This window comes from Anopheles arabiensis, chromosome 3 (genome assembly GCF_016920715.1).
Source record: "Anopheles arabiensis isolate DONGOLA chromosome 3, AaraD3, whole genome shotgun sequence".
Lineage (NCBI taxonomy): Eukaryota > Metazoa > Arthropoda > Insecta > Diptera > Culicidae > Anopheles > Anopheles arabiensis.
Window position 1 is genome coordinate 71,679,522 of NC_053518.1, and position 19,453 is coordinate 71,698,974.

Sequence of the window (19,453 nt, forward strand, 5' to 3'; positions counted from 1 at the left end):
GAGCACAATGTCCGGACCTGTCAAATTATGTAAGCACGATTTTCTCATTCTCGCCGAAAGCAGAATCGCACATATTTTTGTCCGGAGTTGTGTCGGTGATTATTTTGGAAAACGCGAACGATGGCCTCCCGTCGAATTGCTCAATCGAGTGTGAACTGGGCCGCTCTGGCCGAGCGCGTGCCCCCGAACCAGAAGGCTAACCTGGCCGCGTTCAAGACGAAGAGCGACAAATATCTGCGCAGGTGGGTAAAAGGTTCGCCCGGCCCGCGGGGGTGGTAGGGTGCCCCGTCCGGCAAGCAGGCCGAATCTCTCCATTGGAAGAGATTCCACCATCACAAAGTGTGCTGTGTTTCGTAATCGCTTTTGTAACTTTTTTTTGTGGCTCCCCCGTCCGTCCGTAACCATCCTCTTACCACAGCGTTGTTGCCAACCCGGAGACACCGCCGAAAATCGACTGGTCGTTCTACAAGAAGAATGTCCCCGTGGCCGGCATGGTGGACAAGTTCCAGAAGGCGTACGAAGGCCTGCAGATCCCGTACCCGGTCGATAACGTGACCAAGCTGGTGGAGGCGCAGGAGAAGGAGGTCCAGCAGGATATCGCCAAGTTCGTGAAGGAGTCGGAGGTGCGCATTTCCGACTACCAGACCCAGATCGCCACCCTGAAGGCGCTGCTGCCGTTCGACCAGATGACGATGGAGGACTTCAAAGACTCATTCCCTGAGGTGAGGTCGACAAATGTCTACGTTTTCTGCTGGATGTTGCTAAATGCTTTCCCTTTCTATTTCTCCACCTTTAGCAAGCCTTGGATCCCATCAACCGTCCGTCGTTCTGGCCACACACCCCGGAGGAGCAGGAACCTGGTGCACCGAACGCTGAGCCACACCATTAAGCGACGACGACGACGGGGTCGGCTCATTGTGGAGCGCACAGTGACGTCAACGATTGGTACCGGCCGGCGTAGATCCGGAATAGAAATAAAGCAGATTGCTGTTCGCTAACAACACACCGTACATCAGCAGATTCGTTTTTGAAGAAACAACCCCGTGTATTTTGACCAAAGAAAAAGCAATTTCCCGTTTTACTGTTGCTCCTCCTGCGTTTCCCCGTCCGGACTTCGCTTCCGCTTGCGTATGTTGATCGCAATCTCGGTCGATTTGATGTGGACCTGCCGCTCCTGCAGCCAATCGTCGAACAGCTTGTTCGTTTTGGTGCCCTCGTTGAACAGCAACCGCTCGCTGAAGTCGAACTTGCTGGCCACGTTCAAGCTATCGTTACCCACATTCTGGCACAGATCCTTCAGCCCCTTGAGCCGCTCCTGTGCCGTGGTGTAAAGCATCTCCGCCACGCTGTTGTTGTTCTGGTAGCGCGTCAGGTACATGCCCAGCTCGAAGTAAAACTTGCAAAGCGCACCGAGCTCCACGTAATTCGCATCCGCTTGGTAGATTTCCTTATAGGCCGCACTGTAGATGTCCGGGACAAGAGCTCTAAAAGGGAGAAGATAATCATAGTTGGCCTTAAACGTACTCCGCAAAGCAAGGCGTTACGCACTCAAAGTGTGGATTTCTATCGTCTTGCGTGAGCATCACCCAAAGCGGAAGCTCGAGCGTGTGGTTGTTCGATAGGTTGGGAGATTTTTCCGAAGCGTCCAGAAAACCTGCAACACAACACAAAAGCGCTCAGTCGGTGGTTGAAAAATGGCCACTGCCACCCATATCAAATCGCCCTTACCCATCATGTGGAGATCCTGCGTCGTGCGGCATGGTATGCGTTCCTGCGTTATCGCAATATCGTCCAGGCTGTAGTAGTTGGGCCGAAAGCTTGGAATATTCATTGCGATTCGGAGCTAAATTTTTCTATTTTGATTTGCAACGTTTTTAGCGCCCTTTGGTCTGTGGCAATCGCAACCTGTCAGCTGTTTTCCGTTTGCGAACGCTCCTGGACAGTGTGACCAGATTATTTTGGCGGTTTTCGGTAGCAATTTCAGTTTTTTGTGGTAGTTGTCGGTAGGTTTTTTAATTTTTAGCTCAGTTTCAATGTGACGAATTGCAACGATTTCATTGTGCGACGTTATCTGTCGAATCCCATACAAAAATTTGACAGGCCTTCCGATAAAATCGCATGCGAAAAAGCAATGACATGGGCCTTACCAGGTGCTCTAGCAGCAATCGAACACGACTTCAAAAACGAAAAATGTAAGGGACTAGACATGTTCGATTTGTTGGCAATCAAATCGAACATGTCTAATCCCATATATTTTTCTTCTTCGATGTCGTGTTCGATTGCTGCTAGAGCGCTGCCTTAGTTGACATTTTTGAGTTTCTTGTTCTATTCACTAGTGATTTCAATGGAATTTAATGCAAAAAATGATTTGTGAAATAGTTTCATAACTTGTCAGTCAGTGTTATGCAGAAATCTGTGATTTTCGGTAGAATAGATTCAAAAATCAGTATTACTGGCTACTCTGACCCTAGCGGGTTGACTTCTCAGTGCGGTGTGTCTGCGCGGAGTGGTAAAGTGAGGCCACCTTGACTGTCAAACAGTGCGACATGGTCCGACACCCTCCGACCGGGCACGAAACGTTCAATTTCTTGTGGCAAATGTGGTGGAGTGGAAGTTGCTCTCGCGGTGCCAATAATCTGTTGCCTGTATTGTAACGAGGAAAAACTACCATTTTTTTTGCACCGCAAAACACACGACAACCCCATTGCAACCGTTAGCGTTATCATTCCAGCTGAGCTCAAAACAAACAGCTGTCGCCTTTTTGCTCCTCACGAACCACGAGATTTGCGTGGTAACATCACTCGGCCACACGGTGTATCGAGTTTCCCCATCACCACGTGTTTTTGCGCAATCCTAAAGAGGCGTGCGTGCGTGCGTGTGTGTTTGGTGTGTGGCCAACAGGCAACGCGTGGTTAATTCCGCCTGGACTAAGGACGATGGAGAACGGCACGTCCAACAATCTGCAGGATGGGCTTTCCTGCGAGGAGCTGTTCCGGAAAAGTGACGGCCTGACGTACAAGTAAGTAGGCGGTGCGGTCCAGCACCTGGCCGAAACATATGTTTTGATGTACCCCGTCGCATCCCTGCTACATTGCTTCAACCTTTTAGTGACTTTATCATCCTGCCCGGTTACATCGATTTCACGGCGGAGGAGGTGGACCTGTCTTCGCCGCTGACGAAGAAAATCATGCTGAAGGCACCGCTCGTCTCCTCGCCCATGGATACGGTGACCGAAGCCGAAATGGCTATCTCGATGGCGGTGAGTAGAACGCGTTCTCTTTCACATTCTCGCTCGCTCTTTCCCTCTCTCGCGGCATGTGTGCGTGTTTTGCAGCTCGCGGCATGTGTGTTTTGAAAAACAAACCTTTTCTGCGGATGGACTGCCGAAAGGGGGTTGAGGAGGATGTGACGCAAGAGAAATAATAATTCCACCCCGTCTCAACCCCTTCACTTGTTGCGTTCGACAGCAACGTTTAAAAGGTTTCCTGGTGATGTCTTTAGAGAGAAAGAGAGAGAGTGAGAGAAAGAAACCCCACAAAAATGCACCAGACAAGACATTAGTTTACTTATAGTTTTGCTGTTCTATTTCTTGGCTATTCCATCCCCATTCCACACAATAGCTGTGCGGTGGCATCGGCATTATCCATCACAACTGCACCCCCGAGTACCAGGCGAACGAGGTGCACAAGGTGAAGAAGTACAAGCATGGCTTCATCCGCGACCCGCTGGTGATGGGACCGGAAAACACCGTCGCGGACGTGCTGGAGGCGAAGCGCAAGAACGGCTTCACCGGCTACCCGATCACGGAGAATGGCAAAATCGGCACCCGGCTGGTCGGCATCGTGACGTCGCGCGACATCGACTTCCGCGAGCACGACGTGGACATCAAGCTGAAGGACATCATGACGAAGCTGGAGGATCTCATTACCGCCCCGAACGGGGTGACGCTGCAGGAAGCGAACAACATTATGGAGAAGAGCAAAAAGGGCAAGCTGCCGATCGTGAACAAGACGGGCGAGCTGGTCGCACTGATTGCGCGCACCGATCTGAAGAAGGGCCGCACCTACCCGAACGCACTGAAGGACAGCAACAAGCAGCTGCTGGTCGGCGCTGCGATCGGTACGCGCGACGAGGACAAGGAGCGGCTGGAGCTGCTGTACCAAAACGGGGTGGACGTGATCGTGCTCGATTCGTCCCAGGGCAACTCGCTCTACCAGATCAACATGATCAAGTACATCAAGGAGAAGTACCCGTCGCTGCAGGTGATTGCGGGCAACGTGGTGACGCGCCAGCAGGCGTACAATCTCATCACGGCCGGGTGCGATGCGCTGCGCGTCGGCATGGGCTCGGGCTCGATCTGCATCACGCAGGAGGTGATGGCGTGCGGGTGCCCGCAGGCCACGGCCGTGTATCAGGTGTGCAATCTGGCCCGCCAGTACGGCGTGCCGGTCATTGCGGACGGTGGCATTCAGTCGATCGGGCACATCGTGAAGGCGCTGTCGCTGGGCGCGTCCGCGGTGATGATGGGATCGCTGCTGGCCGGCACTTCGGAGGCGCCCGGGGAGTACTACTTCAGCGATGGCGTGCGGCTGAAGAAGTACCGTGGCATGGGCAGCTTGGAGGCGATGGAGCGCAAGGACGGCAAGGGGTCGGCCAGCTCGCGCTACTACCACACGGAGATTGAGAAGATGCGGGTGGCGCAGGGCGTGAGCGGTTCGATTGTGGACAAGGGCTCGATCCTGCGCTTCGTGCCGTACCTGCTGTGCGGGCTGCAGCACAGCTGCCAGGACATTGGCGCACGTTCCATCGCTAACTTAAGGTGAGTTTTGATAGTTTTAATACATTTTTTTTTTCAATAATCGAATTACTCATCGTTTGTTTTCCTGCAGAAAAATGATCTACAACGGTGAGCTGCGCTTCATGAAGCGCACCCACTCGGCCCAGCTCGAGGGTAACGTGCACGGTCTGTTCTCGTACGAGAAGCGCCTGTTCTGAGATCAACCCAACGCCCAGGAGCACCTTCCGTGAGGGGTCTCCGGTACGGTTCGATGGAAGGCGCAGCGCAGAGCGGCATTTTGTGGTGGCACAGACACTTAAAAAAAGAAAAAAGAAACGCCCTGCAACAGCGAGACACTGAAATTTTGGGGCTAAAAGTGATCACATTTGTCTAACATCTACCGCTGTAAGCATACTGTGTAGAGTTCGTGACAGTTATTAAGTAAGACATGTTTCTAGCAAACATACAAACCATGGGAGTTAGGGAACATTTGGACATACGCGACACAGCTTACAGGTAGTTGCTGGCGTACAACGCGAGCGCCGTTTTTCTTTGTTAGCGACGGTAAAGAGCAAAAATCACACTTCCAAAACACATTTAATTAAGTTTAAGTTTGCGTAAAACAAAAATATGGCAACAAAATGTAACAATCAATCACATAGTCTGTCACCATAATTTAAGATTTAAACAACCATTTCAATCTCGTTCTTCTCTTTGGTCACTGATTTAAACGGTGACAGAGAGAGAGAGTGAAGTAGATTTCGCGTACCGTGCCCGTCGCCGCAACCGTTTTCCACTGCAAAACAAAACATGTTCTCTTTTCTCCACGTTGGAGAAACCAAATTAGCATGGCAAAGAGCAATTTTCGGGGTGGTAGTATTACATGAGATGTGTTACTAATTTCAACAACAACCACAACGTTGGCCTAGGTGTGGGAAAATTCAAAATGTGCATTAATACTACAAACACAGCCAGCCATTCGAGTGGGGAATGGCTTCAGTTGTGTAGCAAATAGTCGTTTTGGTTCGTGCTTCAAGCCGCTTCAATTATGGGAGGAAAATAATTACTGACAGTGAAATATGTTAAATTTAAGGTGTACCAATTGCATTCGATAGAAGCAGAGCAAAAAAGGTCCAATTGGATGGGCGAGTCCCGGCGTCAAGCCTCACCCAAGTCCCCAAGTCCTTCGCAAAGGACTCTTGGGTTACTCCAACCGCCAGCAAGAGCAAGAAGGAGTAGAAGAAAAGTTTGTCCATACTGGAACAATTCCTCTAGGCAGGGAAGATTGTTAAACAAACCTCCGAACGGTACTATTGTAGAAAGTTATTAAAAAACAACAACAACAAACAATAACAAACTCTATGTAGGGGGAGCTACCTTATTGAGCTTTTTATGGCAATTATGTGTCTAATAGTGTTAGTTGTGGGTACGATCGACACTGATATAATGAAAAGTGAATAAATGTATGGACCGATGAAACATATGGTCCGATATAAAGTAATGCTTCTAATGCTGCTGATGGCTTTTAGTAATCCAAAGATGATACGAGTGAAATATCGGGCCAGGTATGGACAAATCAACTCCATAAACTAAGATCTAATTCAAAACTAACGATTGTACTTATTTTTATTTCATTTTAGAGCACTTCAATCATATGATACATCAGTGATTTGTTGAACTTCAGCGTTATTAATAAATAGAGCTATTTTTTTAAATGAAAATCGTAAGTATCAAGTTTAATCTTAAACATGAAAAATGTAGAATCATTCTATGAGTGTGAACTAACATTAGTGAGTAAGCGTTAGATAATGTTGAACGTGTCTCTCCTCACAATTCAAGCACAGCTCCGATACGTTCTAATCATGCAACGCAGACGAGCTTAACACCGAAGCAAACCGAACCACACAAAACCCAATCTCATTTATTTTCTGTCTGTGCAGCAAATACTCCAAATCTCCAGTCCATTTGCTCGTTATTACACTCCTCGGGACGTTTTCTGTACGATGGTGGAGAGCCAAGCCCCATGTACAAGGATTTATTTTTTCGAAGCTTTAGTTTACGCTCCGCTCGTTAACACACACACACACAATAGAGATGTCGGGCGTGCAAAATGTCACCCGACGAGAGCACAGGTCCCGGAGACAGACACCGACGGATGGACGGACACACGGTTCAACGGTAGAAAACTCGGGGCATAAAAGTCAACTCGGAACGGCGGTGATTGCTGAACAACAACACGGGTGCCAACACGGTTTCGCATCGCATAGCGAACGAACGAACGGGGACAATCGATAAAAGTTGATTGAGTTGTACCACCCACCACCGCCAACCCAATTCGCGAGATTTGTGATGTTGACAGATTCGAGCGAAAATCTACCGTTCGCGAGAGCACTCGAACGGGAGCTTTCCCTCACAGAGACCCCGGGCGGAGCAGTTGGAAATGGGAAATCTTGTACGTGTTTTTCCTTTTGCTTCTTCGCGGTTTTGGTCCCCATTTTCCGAAAATATAGCAAACACTTCACGCTGTTGATGGTATGATGATTTGATCCTTGCCCGGGGAGAACGAACGTTCGACGGAACATTCGCGAACAAATGCCGTGTGGGATGTTTTTGCCGCCTGTCGTGTGAAAAAAGGAGGTATAAATTATTCTACCAAGATTCAATTAATATGTGTGTGTGTGTGTGCAACACTACCAACGAATGTCACTCAATATACACCAAATTCCTTTCCTTTTGATCCCCGGTTGAACATGTGTTCAGTTCTGTGAGTGTCTATCGGTGCAAGTTCCTGTTTTGTATTAGATCAGATACAAGGATTAGAATTTATCCATGAGTTCTTGACTTTTTTGCTAAATTTTGCGGTATGAGTTCAGGAAAAGTTCCAGTGTCGAGAAGCTGTGGACCAGTTCCTGGACTGGTTTAGGGTTAGGATCAATGTAGAATCCAGAGCAGTATCATGAAAAGGTTCATTTGAGGCCAGTATACGTTCGAAGACCGATAACGATTGGGGTTCAATTCCAGCACCAGAATTGGGGTTCTTTTTGAGTTCCAGAACTAGGGTTAGTTCCATGGCGACGAACAAGTTTGCATCAGTTCTAGGACCAATATATATTCGGGACAAGTTCCAAGGACGGTGTTGATTTGTAATCAGCTCCAGTATGGGTTCGGGATTAGTTGGTACTGGTTCACTTAGGATTGGTTTCAGGATCAGTATGATGTCGGGAGCTCCATTGTTCATATGGTTCTGAATTCCATGACATATATGGGTTTAGAATCAGTTTCAGGTCCTGTATGTGTCCAGTATCAATTCCAGGATCTATAGTATATGGGCTCAGAATCAGTTCCAAAAACGGTATAGATTTGAGATCAGCTCCAGGACCTTCATGACTTAAGGACCATTTCCAACACCTGTAATGGCTCGGAAATAGTTTCTCTTGATATGTCCTAAGATGTTCCAGTATCTAGGAGCTACATTGCATAGCCTTACCACTAAATTAACTATTTATTGGCAAAAAATGTTGTGACACAGTAAAAAAAACCTAGAATTAATTCAAAACTATCTGCGAAATGGTCAAAAAACCCTGGAGAACCGCAGCGAAGAGCCTTGAGAGCATGATAAAACACGAAGCAAGAATGTAAAATTAACGAACGGAAAAAAACGTGTTGTAATCAATCTAAATGTAAATCATAACATGAAAAAATATCTTCATGCAGCAACACTATTAAGATCATCCACTTCTTAATTGTTCCTTGATCCTCGGCCTTGATCGTCCTGATCGTATAAACATTGAATAGCGTGTTTTGTGTGCATTCTGATCCATTCCGGATCAGCTGTCCGGATCCTAATTATTTCATCGTCCATCGTTTTTGTCTTCCTTTTTATCACGCTTTACTTCACGAAACATTTACTCCAACATCGCGCTTAAATTAATCAATCATCAAACCCATATTGATAACATACTTTTTGCAAAGAAAAAAAACACGATAATTACAAGTGCGCGGCTAGTTTTTACACCCTTAAACAGTGCGGCGTACGGATAGTCCAGCCAGGCAGATGACCAGGCATGCCCGACAAGTACGTACGCGGTCGGGTATCTTCCCAGGAAATGACCCAAAGCGTGCAAAAATGGCAAATAAAAGGAAAAGTTCTGCGCCTGGAGTTCACATCCGAGCCGAGTCTCTTTACGATCGATTAAATATTCATAGCTTGTTCATATATTCATAGTGCCGACAAGATCAAACGGCCCTGCTCTGCATGCTTTTCATGCGACGAGCGACCGACCGCCGTGGACGGTAGTGGTGGTGGGAAAAGAGCATTGATAGGAGAGAGAGAGAGAATGATGTCCATAATTTATATACGCGTCCCGATCGTAATAGTGGACAGCGTTTAGGAGCGCGCACCGGATTTAGAGAGGAATAAAACATTGTTTTATGAGTTTCGAACGCGTGGGCTCCGGGGTTTGCTTTTTTTCTGTTTTATGTGTCATTCTACCTTATCAGTTACGATATCGTTATGATTCATGCTAAATGGAGCTTCTAAACGAACCTTAAATTCGCCTAAACAGGGAAAAGTTGCGTGCCAAACCGTTGACGGAACAGTAAATGAAATAAATCAGTCCAACCCCCCACCTACGGGCCACGAAAATAATGTAATGTCCTTGCTGTGGCGGAAATGTGGGACACACAGCGCTGTAAACGGTTCGCTTTGGTAATGGTCTTTGGCAGGATCGGCTTGTCACTCCGTTAAGCAAAATTGGAATCTGAGTCTCGCAACTCACACACACACACACGGATACACATTCACCTGGAAAATGTGGCCTCTTCGTGCGAGATGCAAAAGCATCACGGGGAAGGCAAATTTTCATTCCATTTGGGTGGTGCTTTAGTGTACTTCCTCCCCCTTTTTTCCCACTTTTTTTGCCAACTCTTAGTTGGTTTTGCTTGCTTGCTTGCAGTACAACAAGTTCGTACCGGTTGGTACCGGGGACGCTATCGATGGTGAAATCATAGGACCCGGTATCATCACCATAAGCAAGAGATGACCTCATTCGTTATTCTATGGTTTTGCAGGTCGGCAGGATAATAAGAGCGTGAGCGACAGGCGGCTACACAGTGGTGGGCGAAATTTGTGCGACGCTGTGGGGAAATGTTATGAAAATTGAATTGATAAATTTATTCCACATGTTTTTATAGTAAAAGTCAGTGGAATTAATGAGAGATTGAGATGTTCAGTAGCTTATGAAAATTGGAACAAATATATATTTTTTTACAATAGTCTCTAATCACTTTCGTCTGAATCAATGATGAACTCATTGATGCAATAAGTTAAATATATTATATCATTTGGGTCAATCTCGTGATACAGTCCTCGAGTCATACGGCCTCTAAAAAACAACTTCTTTATGTTCCTTGAAATCCCTAATGCACTGATCGTTTCGGAGCACCATTCTCATCCTCACTATGGTCAAATCAACTAAAAATAACCACAAAGCCAATTGTTAAGCCCAAAGGTAGGTCCGCCCGCCACGACCGTTAACGATTGTATAATAATAACTAGATGATTATTATATTCTTTGTTTTGTATGTATAGTATATTAAAAACCAATGTCTTTGGCTAGGGCAGACTTCTTCTATTTGGCGTAACGTCCTACGCGGACATGCCGGCCTATACAGGCTTTCGAGACTTAATTCATAACCACGTAGCCGGCTAGTAAATCCTTGCTACGGAGGGATGGTCCATTCTAGGATTGAACCCATTTCGGGTTTGTTGTTGAGTCGTTCGAGTTAATGACTGTACTACGGAACCGCCCCAGTCCTCGAGTCATACGGCCTCTAAAAAACAACATCGTTATGTTCCCCAATGCACTGATGGTCTCGGGGTACCATTCTCATCCTCTCTATAGTCAAATCAATTAAAGATAGCCAAAGCCAGTTGTTAAGCCCAAAGTTAGGCTCGCCCAACACGACCGTTAGCGATTATAGGGTGATAGAATAATAGAATAACTAGATGATTACTATATTCTTTTTTTTGTATGTATAGTATGTTAAATATCAATGTCTTTGGCCAGGGCAGATATGTCAGAAATAGATTGTAAATTATAAGATAAGAGAAAACGGGTGTACTAATGTTTATCCATTGAGGAAGAAAGTTTCAACATTCAGTTTTAATAGTTCGATTATTGAAGAGTGATGTAAGTTACACATAGTTTCTTGTTTGGGAAGGTATCCGCAAAGATGGCATGTAGCATGTGTTTTAGTAGTTGTTTCCTAAGAGCACTCTACAGTCGGATTATTATTTTTTTCTCCCAATTTTCCGACATTGAGGCTTTCTGGAAGGTTCGGAAATCATGTAATGAAATACCACTTTTATCACTTCATTTATGAGGGAACTCTTTAGATATGGTTCTGCAAAAATCAGGTCGATATATTAAAACCATGAAAAACCAAATACTCAAAAAAGGTATGAATTATTGTATGAGGTGTCGACTGTATTGTGCTGGTAGTCTCTTTTCCTCAACAAAATGACCACAGAACAATTGAATATAAATTATTAAATTTCCGAGTTGGGACGACCGCCACTGAAGTAAAGTATGAGTAAATTTGAAGTAATTTTGAACCGTAATACGGCCCCGTGTTTCAAAACGAGTTAGACATCACTGGGCTAGGGGAATATACTCTGCTCCGAATGGGAAACGATCTAGTACCGATCTTTCAGAAGTCAGGCGCGTCTGTCATTAGACCACAGATCCGGGTGACGTAGGGAGGATATAAAATGGAACAAAAACGAATCACAAATGGACCCAATATGTTAGAAAATTCAAGCTGCACTCCAATTTGGTATTCATGCAATCCATTTTAAAACTATTAAATTTGTCATAATAACTGCTTACCTCAATTTATAAATAACGTGTTTTTAGTGGGAAATATTGCTGTATTAATTTAAAATCCAAATAGTAATTCATTCATTCGAAAGCAAGCCTTCAGCTTTTGCTTTAACTCTAGAAAATTTATGATATTAAAAATTTAAGTGCTATACATCATTTGACAAAGAACTATTGTTCTAAAATCATACAATTATAGAAAATATTTCTAAAAAATGGTAAAGAATAGTCTACGAGCACAAACGATTAGGTGTCCTAATCCTAAGGTTTTATTGTTTATTAATTTTTTCTTTGTTGAACATGAGAGCTCTCTTTGAACATTTTAAATGTGGTTGAATTTTATCAATGTACAAGCAATTTTTTTTAAATAAACAAAACATTCTACAAATATGCCAACAAATTTCCAAAGTTCAATGTGCTTGCCACGCACTGTAAGGGGGCCACACGGTTGGCCAGAAGATAAACACCGCAAACCAGCGAAACGAAACCACCGACAACAAAATCCACCCCGCGCTTTCCCCCATCGTCCTCCAGCCCTTAGTAATCCGCCCCCTCCCCCATACCACCCACCCTCTCTACCCTGCGGGGAGGGGGGGGGACTTAGGTTAGATGGTTAGGCAAGGCAAAACACCCGGCTGTCCACCAACCGACCAACATGGCGGGGAAGGTCGATGGTTTCTAACCACACAAGCGGTGAAGCGGAAGCGGCACAGGAAGTGAATTGTCTCCAAGTTTTCCCCCAGACCAAGGTTTTGTGCTATGCAAAACCCATCAACCGCGCGTCGATCCCGCCCCTAAACCCACAATCCCAATACACGGCATATACCATCCTCGATTATGTTGTCGATCCAATTTTTCTTCCCATTTGCGAGTGCCCCGATGTGGGGTGCACTGACAAACCAACACACACACATACACACACAACCGCACAACGGCATGGCCTGCTACTGCTGTGTGTGTGTGTGTGTCTGTCCGTACGTGTGTATATATAAATGCTGGGGAATTATCCTTGTTGAAAACTCAACACTCCCGTTTATCGTTCTTTTCCTTTTTCTGAGAGTTTTTCCTTCTTCCTATCCTCTTTGTACACTTCGCTTGCCTCTCTCTCTCTCTTCCCTCTACTTCACTTTGCTGCCATAAACCCCTCCCCACTCTTCTCATTCCCATCGCTCGGTACGATCTGTTCGTTCTGCGAATCGGACCGAATAGCAACCATTGGATTTTTCCCGATGGTTGCCACCAAAACCGGCCACCATCTTTTATTTTCGCATCCCCCCTCCCCCCTGCTCCCCTATCCCATCATACGCACGTATTGTCGACCATTGCCAAACGACCAATGGGGGGAGCGGGGGAAAGAAGGCAACAGATTCGAGTGCTCCATCGTGTATTCAACGTGGAAAATATAGAAAAACGTGTGGCGGTGGTCGAACGACATAAAAAAAGGAATGGAGCACACACACACACACACATCAACCCACACGCACAAGCATCGAAGCCTTCGTATTGTGCGTGGGCGTGCGTGAGAAGGAAAAGTCCCACACCATTCCCCCCATTTACCACCCTTTCCCTCCCGCCCCCGCAGGGCCAACAAAACGCGTGAACGACCCGTTGAATGGAGGTAGGGAGGAAGGTTTTGGGGGTGGAAATGAGAAAGAGAGAAAGGAGATGTGACTCGGTAGTGGTAATAACCAATCTATATGCATAGATTTTTCTCTACCACTCATCCACCCCTCAATCCCCCTCTGTCAGTGTGTGTGTGTGTCTGTGTGTGCGGTGTACAAGGATGCAAAAGGGGGTTTTGTGAAAACCACCTCTCGGCGAAAAACATTGCCACAGCAGGCGGGAGTCGCCGCCGTCGTCGTCGTGAGGCGTTTCGTCCTTTGCTGCGCTGCGCTGGGTGGCGGTGGTGGTGTGGTGCGGCGCGCAAAGGATCGAATCGGTTTTGGCCCCGTGGGGAAAACGGTGGAAAATATGTACCATTGTGCGCACGTCTCCTCTACCAACAGCGCCATGGCGAACAAGGCGCGAGGATTATGTTGGAGTTGGAACAGAAAGAACCTGCCAGGGCGGCTGCCGGCTGCCGAGGGGATTCGGAATCAGCATTCGGATGAATGGAGTCGTAGGAGGTGGGTGGAGATGGAAGATCGGAAAGCAGACGAGCACCAGGGAGGGAGTGACAGAGAGGCTACACCACCATCAGCCACCAGCATAAATGCTATTTCGGTAGAGACAACACCGAGCGCAAGAGTCTCGCGCGCGCTCTCAACGCGCAACGAGAGACGCACCACCTCCGCCACCATCGCCCCGCGGTGCTGCAGGGGACGTTCGCAATATGATTGGTGTGTCTATGTACGTGTGTGTGTGTGGTGGGTGGGTGGACCTGCTGAGTGGTTGGGAATGGGGTGGTGTGGCGCAGATAGGCGACACCGGAGGCGACGAACGGAACGGAGCGGAACGGGGCGCGCACGGGCGGGATGATGATGGTTCCCGGGGCCCTTTTTGGAGTGAGAGTACACCCACCACCACCACCACTGGCTTGTGGAGGGAACAAACGAAAATTTCATCTCCGTGGCCACCTGGCGGTGTGCAACCGAACTACAAGCCGGCCCGGACGAAAATGCCCGCTTGAAACGGTGGCCGGTTGTGCTGCTGCTGCTGCTGCTGTGCTGACTGCTGACGCTGTGAGCAGGCCCTATCCTCCCAGAGCGATAGCAAACGTGCGTCAGTTTGTGCAAGCGGACTTTTCCCATGTTTTCCCCCTTTGATACGGCTCTCGCACAGGCTTTGCCAACGTCTTAGTTCGCTTCGCTCACAAAGGTTCTTAAAACAAAGTTAAGGTTAAAGTGTGTGTATGTTTTTTTGTTGTTGTTGTCTGTTTGCAATTTTGCAGTTTACTGTTCTGCGTTTCTGGGATTGGGGTTGTCTTTTCTTCTTCGCTTGAAGCGTTTCATCTTTCTTCTTTGGAGTACTTTTTTTTGGAATTTTTTCCCAATTTCAACAACTTGTTTCTTGTTTTTCAACTTTTGTAGTTTGTCTTTTTGTTTATGTTGTTTATGAATTTCTATCTTTTTTGTTGTGTTTTGCTCTGTCGATTTTATGATACCATTTATAAGTGAATTATATAAATCTTTTTTTTATGCATATTGTAATTTATAACATTATACAAAGATTTGTTTTAGAGTATTTTGCCATGTTTTTCTTTTACTTCTGTTTACCTATTTCAATTATTGGTTTTTTAATGATCTATTAATATTTTCCTAAGCATGAGCTGACAATTTTCAAAGTAAATTTAAAAAACGCTATTTATACATGAATTTTACATTTTTTTATACTGTAAATTGTCTTCTTTAATGATTGTCAACTGTCGGTTAGTTATGCAAATCATGCAAATTTTTAATTGCAATACATCAGTATGATGCAGAAGCGATTTTTCCCAAAAAATAAAGTGTCTTATAGGTTCATTTTTATTATCTTCCTTGTGTAGTGTGCTGCTCTATTGCTCTAACTTAAATAAACATTTTATTCGTTCTTTGGCGGTACTTTGGTTCAATTTGCCACTTTTTCCATGTGTTTTCAAATATATTGTGTTCTTTCCTCTTTTTCTATGTTCCTTTTATAGTTTACTTTCTTTATGATTCGATTAAAATACCATTTTTAACTTAATTTTACATAATTTGTAATAAAATATCATCTTTTTTAAATGATAACTTCACTTTTCTAGAAATAAACGTGATGTTTAAATTGTTTCCATTACAAAACATAGAAAATAAAGTTAAATTGCAAACAAAAAATGCCTTTAAACTGCTCTCTTCATACCATAACATAATGCCCACACCAAAAACAAAAATACATTGAAAAACTCTCTTTAAAAACCTTAAAGGCATCTAACAACACCTCCCCCACCTCATCACCCATAGATTGCACACGAATATTTTCATCCACAATTTGTAACAATCATTCTCCATTTCTCCGGGACACAGCCATCAGTCATCGGGCCACTGCCAAACTACACTAAAATTAATACGTTACTCTATCAAAAACAAGGCGAGCGAAGCGACATTGCCACCCCCCGGGATGGGTGCATGAAAATCCCTAACTACCTTAAAGCATTCCATCACACTCTAATCGTGCGGGAAAATCGTCGGTCTTAAATAACGGCGAAAAAAATGTGTATTTGCCCACACACAAACACACACACAGCCATAGACAGGTTGTAGGTGGGCAATGGGGGGTTCCTAGTGCTTTAAAACTCCCCCCCCCTCCCTTACCGCTGTTTTGTGCTGATGGTTTTCCCATTTTTCCACACACACACACACCACACAGTGCCGAGTAAGCGCTGCTGTGAGGTTGTACGTGCCAGGAGACGACGACCACGGGCTGCCTAATAGCGGCAGCTCATGGCTTGCTCCGTGTGCGCATGCCGCTCGCCGCGACGAAAGCCAAAAGGGAAAAAGGCAAAGGTGTATACCGTCACGAAAAACACGCCAAAAAAAAAAAAGAAAGAAAGATGACAAACGAATTTCCTCTCCCCAAACACACAGCTATTCCCCTTATTACCTCCTTCTGCTTGCTGACAACACTCGGCGGGTACATAAACCAGTGGCATTACGTTGCTCGGCACGTCTCGGCATACGAAGGACGAAGGGAATAGGAGCGCACCAGCCCGGAGCCCCAGCAGGGTTAGGTAACGGTGGACCCCACCAACAAGGGCACGTACAGCAACAACAACAATGGCAGCGAAGGGGAGGGCCCAATGTTTTATAGCATCCCGATACACACACACACAGGCAGGCAGACCGCGACGCTTTCCCGCAGATCCCGGGGACTTACCCGTACTGCTGAAGCAAATGGAGACGACGCTCCCGATATTGGCCCCGTTTGGATTGCGATGGAGCAGCGCGCGTGTTCGGTACACTTTATTCTCCAATTTATATCCCTTCACCGTCTCTCTCTCTCTCTCTCTCTCTCTCTCTCTCTCTCTCTCTCTCTCTCTCTCTGGTGCTGCTTTCACTTGCAGGGATCTTAATCCGTCCGGATCAGACTTCGGAAGTTCGCAAGTGTCTTATCCTTTGCCGTCTTATTACCACCGCGGCCTCTACATTGCCGGAGGATTGTGCGCTCGGAAATTGGAGCTACGAGCTGCTCGGTTTCTCGGGTTCAATTTTCGGTTCCCCTTCCCCTGGGTTAATCTTATCCCTCCTCCCCTCCGTCACAAGCTTCCCCATTGATACGAGAAGATCAAAAGCTTGCCAAAAACCCTCCCTGGCACGCTCTCTCTCTCTCTCTGTCTCATTCTCATTCGATGGTGCAATGTTTTATGCGTCTTTGTGTTTCATTCTCCTCTCTGTTTATGTTGCCTACTTCTCTGGTATTACCCACTTCCCTCCCCCCCACCCCCCCTCTCTGGTGTTGGCCATTTTTATGCTGTTTTACATAAATTATGTCTAACCTTTCTTTCTACCTTTTTTGTGTGTTCGGTTCTTCGGTGAGCTGCTGTTCCATCTTGTTGCGTGTGTGTGTGTGCTGTTGGTGTGTCTTTGCCTGGGGTTTTGTTTTTTGCTATACTTCTTCTCGCTTCCCAATGCCATCGTTCTTGCGAACTTCAATTCGAAGAAAATGGCTCATCACACTCGTACGCGTACCCGCGCCGTGTTACACAAGCTTGCCTGGGTGTCCGGTGGTACTTATCCTCGATCTCCAAGATCCCGGGGATTTCTTCGGAGCGTTTGGGGAGGTAGTGTTGTACAGGGGGAAAAGAGGTGGAGAGGCGTTCTGTACCGTAATTTACAGCTCGCCGCTTCGTACTACATTCCCCCTCTGGGCTGCCATGGTCGTTTGGGAGGATAATTTAAAGTACGGTGCCAGCTAAAGTGCCGAACGAAATGACTTTAAAGGAGCGGAGTTTCGTGCCGTATTCTGTGTGGACCATGCTCACATTTCACCCGATGCGATGGGCAGTCCAGAGGGGGGCAACCACAGGACCTGGACCGGCAACAGCACCGGCGCTACGGATTATTTAGATACGAGAGATTGTCTGCGAGATGATTTGGGTTGAATCAATAACCCGGTGAGCGCTGGACAAAGAGCAAAACCCCGGGACAAACCATAATATGGGAGGGTAGGAATTCCAATTAGATGGAGTGAAAGGAAAGAGGGGGAATAGATTTAGCATCGGAAACGGGTAATCGTATGATCTGCGCCCATCTCCCCGCAGTTGGTTTTGTCATAACAATAAGGATGAGCTGTTGGATTTGCAGCTCTGTGTGCGCTGTGCGCGATTGATGTGTTATGCAGTTCTAGCGCGCTTATGGTTGTTGTTTTGCATATGTTTTTGCAGTGCACAATGGAGCACATAATGTAGAGTAGAGTTTAATTGGAAACAATATACGACTGTTTTAAGTGGCAATAATTAAGCGCGTACGGTTGGTTGCATCAACATGAGCGTTTCATTGATCTAGTTTTAGAGCAATTCGGCTGTGAGTGGTGGTATGTATTTTAGAAAAATAGGCATTGAATTCTACATTACACGTAATATGTAGCAATAAATTAAGGAATAATGCACAATTGAAGAATGCCTCTTCTTTTAGTAGCTATTTTATAGCTCGTGGTGCAGTCGTCAACTCGTACGACTTAACAAAACATGCCCATCATGGGTTCAAGCCCTACATGGACCGTGCCGCCATATGTGTAGGACTGTGACTATCTTGCTATGGGAGGAAATCAATAAGTCTCTGAAAGCCTAGCCCACAAAGTGGTACAGAGGCAGGTCTTGACCTACAACGGTTGTTGAGAGCCAAAGAGACGAAGGAAGGAATATTCTGACTTTCAGGCACTATTAACCATATAGAGTCTCGTTATTCTAACACATAGTTCCAGAGATGTTTACATGCTTTGATACTTGATAGATTAACAAATATACCTTTCAGTCTTACAATTTGAAGAACTCCTGAGTCGTGTGAATAGTTTGTGGGTTTTTAAATGAAATTTGCATTATCTTTGCGGAAAGAGTTCTGCTGTAAGCTTGTCTTTACATAGTGCTTACGAAATGGATGATTTCTTGTGCACACATGTAAATTAAGCTATATATTATTCTCGTTTTCACATGATTATCTGTTACTTTAATGAATTATTCAACACCTTACTATTGGAACCTGTGGCCAGTTTTTTAGTATCGGAGGATGGAACCCTGCGTGAAGTAAAAGCTCCCCGACTTACATCTGTCTAACTTCTTCAAAACTTTAACATTTAACGGGACGGAAGGAGTCTGAATTACGAGGTCCTTTCAACGACCCCGAGGTTCCATCAACTACCGAGCTCCATTGATTCTATCATATTGATCTTGGGTAGTTATTTCCGACTTATTGCCGTATTCTCACTGACATACACGGGTAGTCTTCCTCCAGGACCCATGGTGGCATGGCGATTCCTGTAGTAGCATCTAATAGAAGTTTAAAATGTAGAATTTATATGTTTCAATAAATTTTAAATTGAATAAACATTAAGTAAGCGCATTAGCATGGAATGAAGAATACATGAGTATAAAGTGTTTGTAAAAGCTGCATATGCATCAACTGGATATACACTAAAACTGGAAGAGTGTATGACATAATAAGCTATACTCTAGATCAGCGATGTCAAACTCATTTGGCCCCGAGGGCCAAAATGCCACTGAAAATAGTAGCACGGGCCACAGCCTAGTTTTTACATGATATTATATGAATCAAAATCAGATCGTTAGCCGCTCTTTTCATTTTGGAACTATAGTTACGTTAGAAAAGTAAAATCTTTGATGTTA

The 19,453-nt window shown here is 45.6% G+C and overlaps 3 protein-coding genes across 3 annotated transcripts; 2 read left to right on the forward strand and 1 right to left on the reverse strand.

Annotated features, from left to right (window-relative positions):
- Positions 1–26: 26 nt before the first annotated feature.
- LOC120901686 (ATP synthase subunit d, mitochondrial) lies at positions 27–1,010 on the forward strand. Its single transcript, XM_040309828.1, has 3 exons — positions 27–242; positions 419–722; positions 797–1,010. Exons 1-3 carry the CDS (start codon positions 121–123, stop codon positions 887–889), a joined length of 519 nt encoding a protein of 172 aa, XP_040165762.1. The 5' UTR covers positions 27–120; the 3' UTR covers positions 890–1,010.
- A 10-nt stretch (positions 1,011–1,020) lies between these two features.
- LOC120901685 (DNA replication complex GINS protein PSF3) lies at positions 1,021–1,930 on the reverse strand. Its single transcript, XM_040309827.1, has 3 exons — positions 1,729–1,930; positions 1,549–1,654; positions 1,021–1,484 (listed from the first exon to the last, which is right to left on the reverse strand). Exons 1-3 carry the CDS (start codon positions 1,829–1,831, stop codon positions 1,079–1,081), a joined length of 615 nt encoding a protein of 204 aa, XP_040165761.1. The 5' UTR covers positions 1,832–1,930; the 3' UTR covers positions 1,021–1,078.
- A 627-nt stretch (positions 1,931–2,557) lies between these two features.
- On the forward strand, positions 2,558–6,278 carry LOC120902559 (inosine-5'-monophosphate dehydrogenase). The gene is made up of 4 exons (XM_040311401.1): positions 2,558–3,019; positions 3,109–3,259; positions 3,621–4,819; positions 4,890–6,278. Exons 1-4 carry the CDS (start codon positions 2,937–2,939, stop codon positions 4,993–4,995), a joined length of 1,539 nt encoding a protein of 512 aa, XP_040167335.1. The 5' UTR covers positions 2,558–2,936; the 3' UTR covers positions 4,996–6,278.
- The last annotated feature ends 13,175 nt before the right edge of the window (positions 6,279–19,453 follow it).

Coding starts and splice junctions, on each gene's coding strand:
- LOC120901686 (XM_040309828.1), top strand. CDS start 121: ATGGCCTCCCGTCGAATTGCTCAATCGAGTGTGAACTGGGCCGCTCTG. Junction 243..418: donor AGCGACAAATATCTGCGCAG/GTGGGTAAAAGG, acceptor CTCTTACCACAG/CGTTGTTGCCAACCCGGAGA. Junction 723..796: donor TCAAAGACTCATTCCCTGAG/GTGAGGTCGACA, acceptor CTCCACCTTTAG/CAAGCCTTGGATCCCATCAA.
- LOC120901685 (XM_040309827.1), bottom strand. CDS start 1,831: ATGAATATTCCAAGCTTTCGGCCCAACTACTACAGCCTGGACGATATT. Junction 1,655..1,728: donor GCAGGATCTCCACATGATGG/GTAAGGGCGATT, acceptor GTTGTGTTGCAG/GTTTTCTGGACGCTTCGGAA. Junction 1,485..1,548: donor GATAGAAATCCACACTTTGA/GTGCGTAACGCC, acceptor TCTCCCTTTTAG/AGCTCTTGTCCCGGACATCT.
- LOC120902559 (XM_040311401.1), top strand. CDS start 2,937: ATGGAGAACGGCACGTCCAACAATCTGCAGGATGGGCTTTCCTGCGAG. Junction 3,020..3,108: donor AGTGACGGCCTGACGTACAA/GTAAGTAGGCGG, acceptor TCAACCTTTTAG/TGACTTTATCATCCTGCCCG. Junction 3,260..3,620: donor AAATGGCTATCTCGATGGCG/GTGAGTAGAACG, acceptor TCCACACAATAG/CTGTGCGGTGGCATCGGCAT.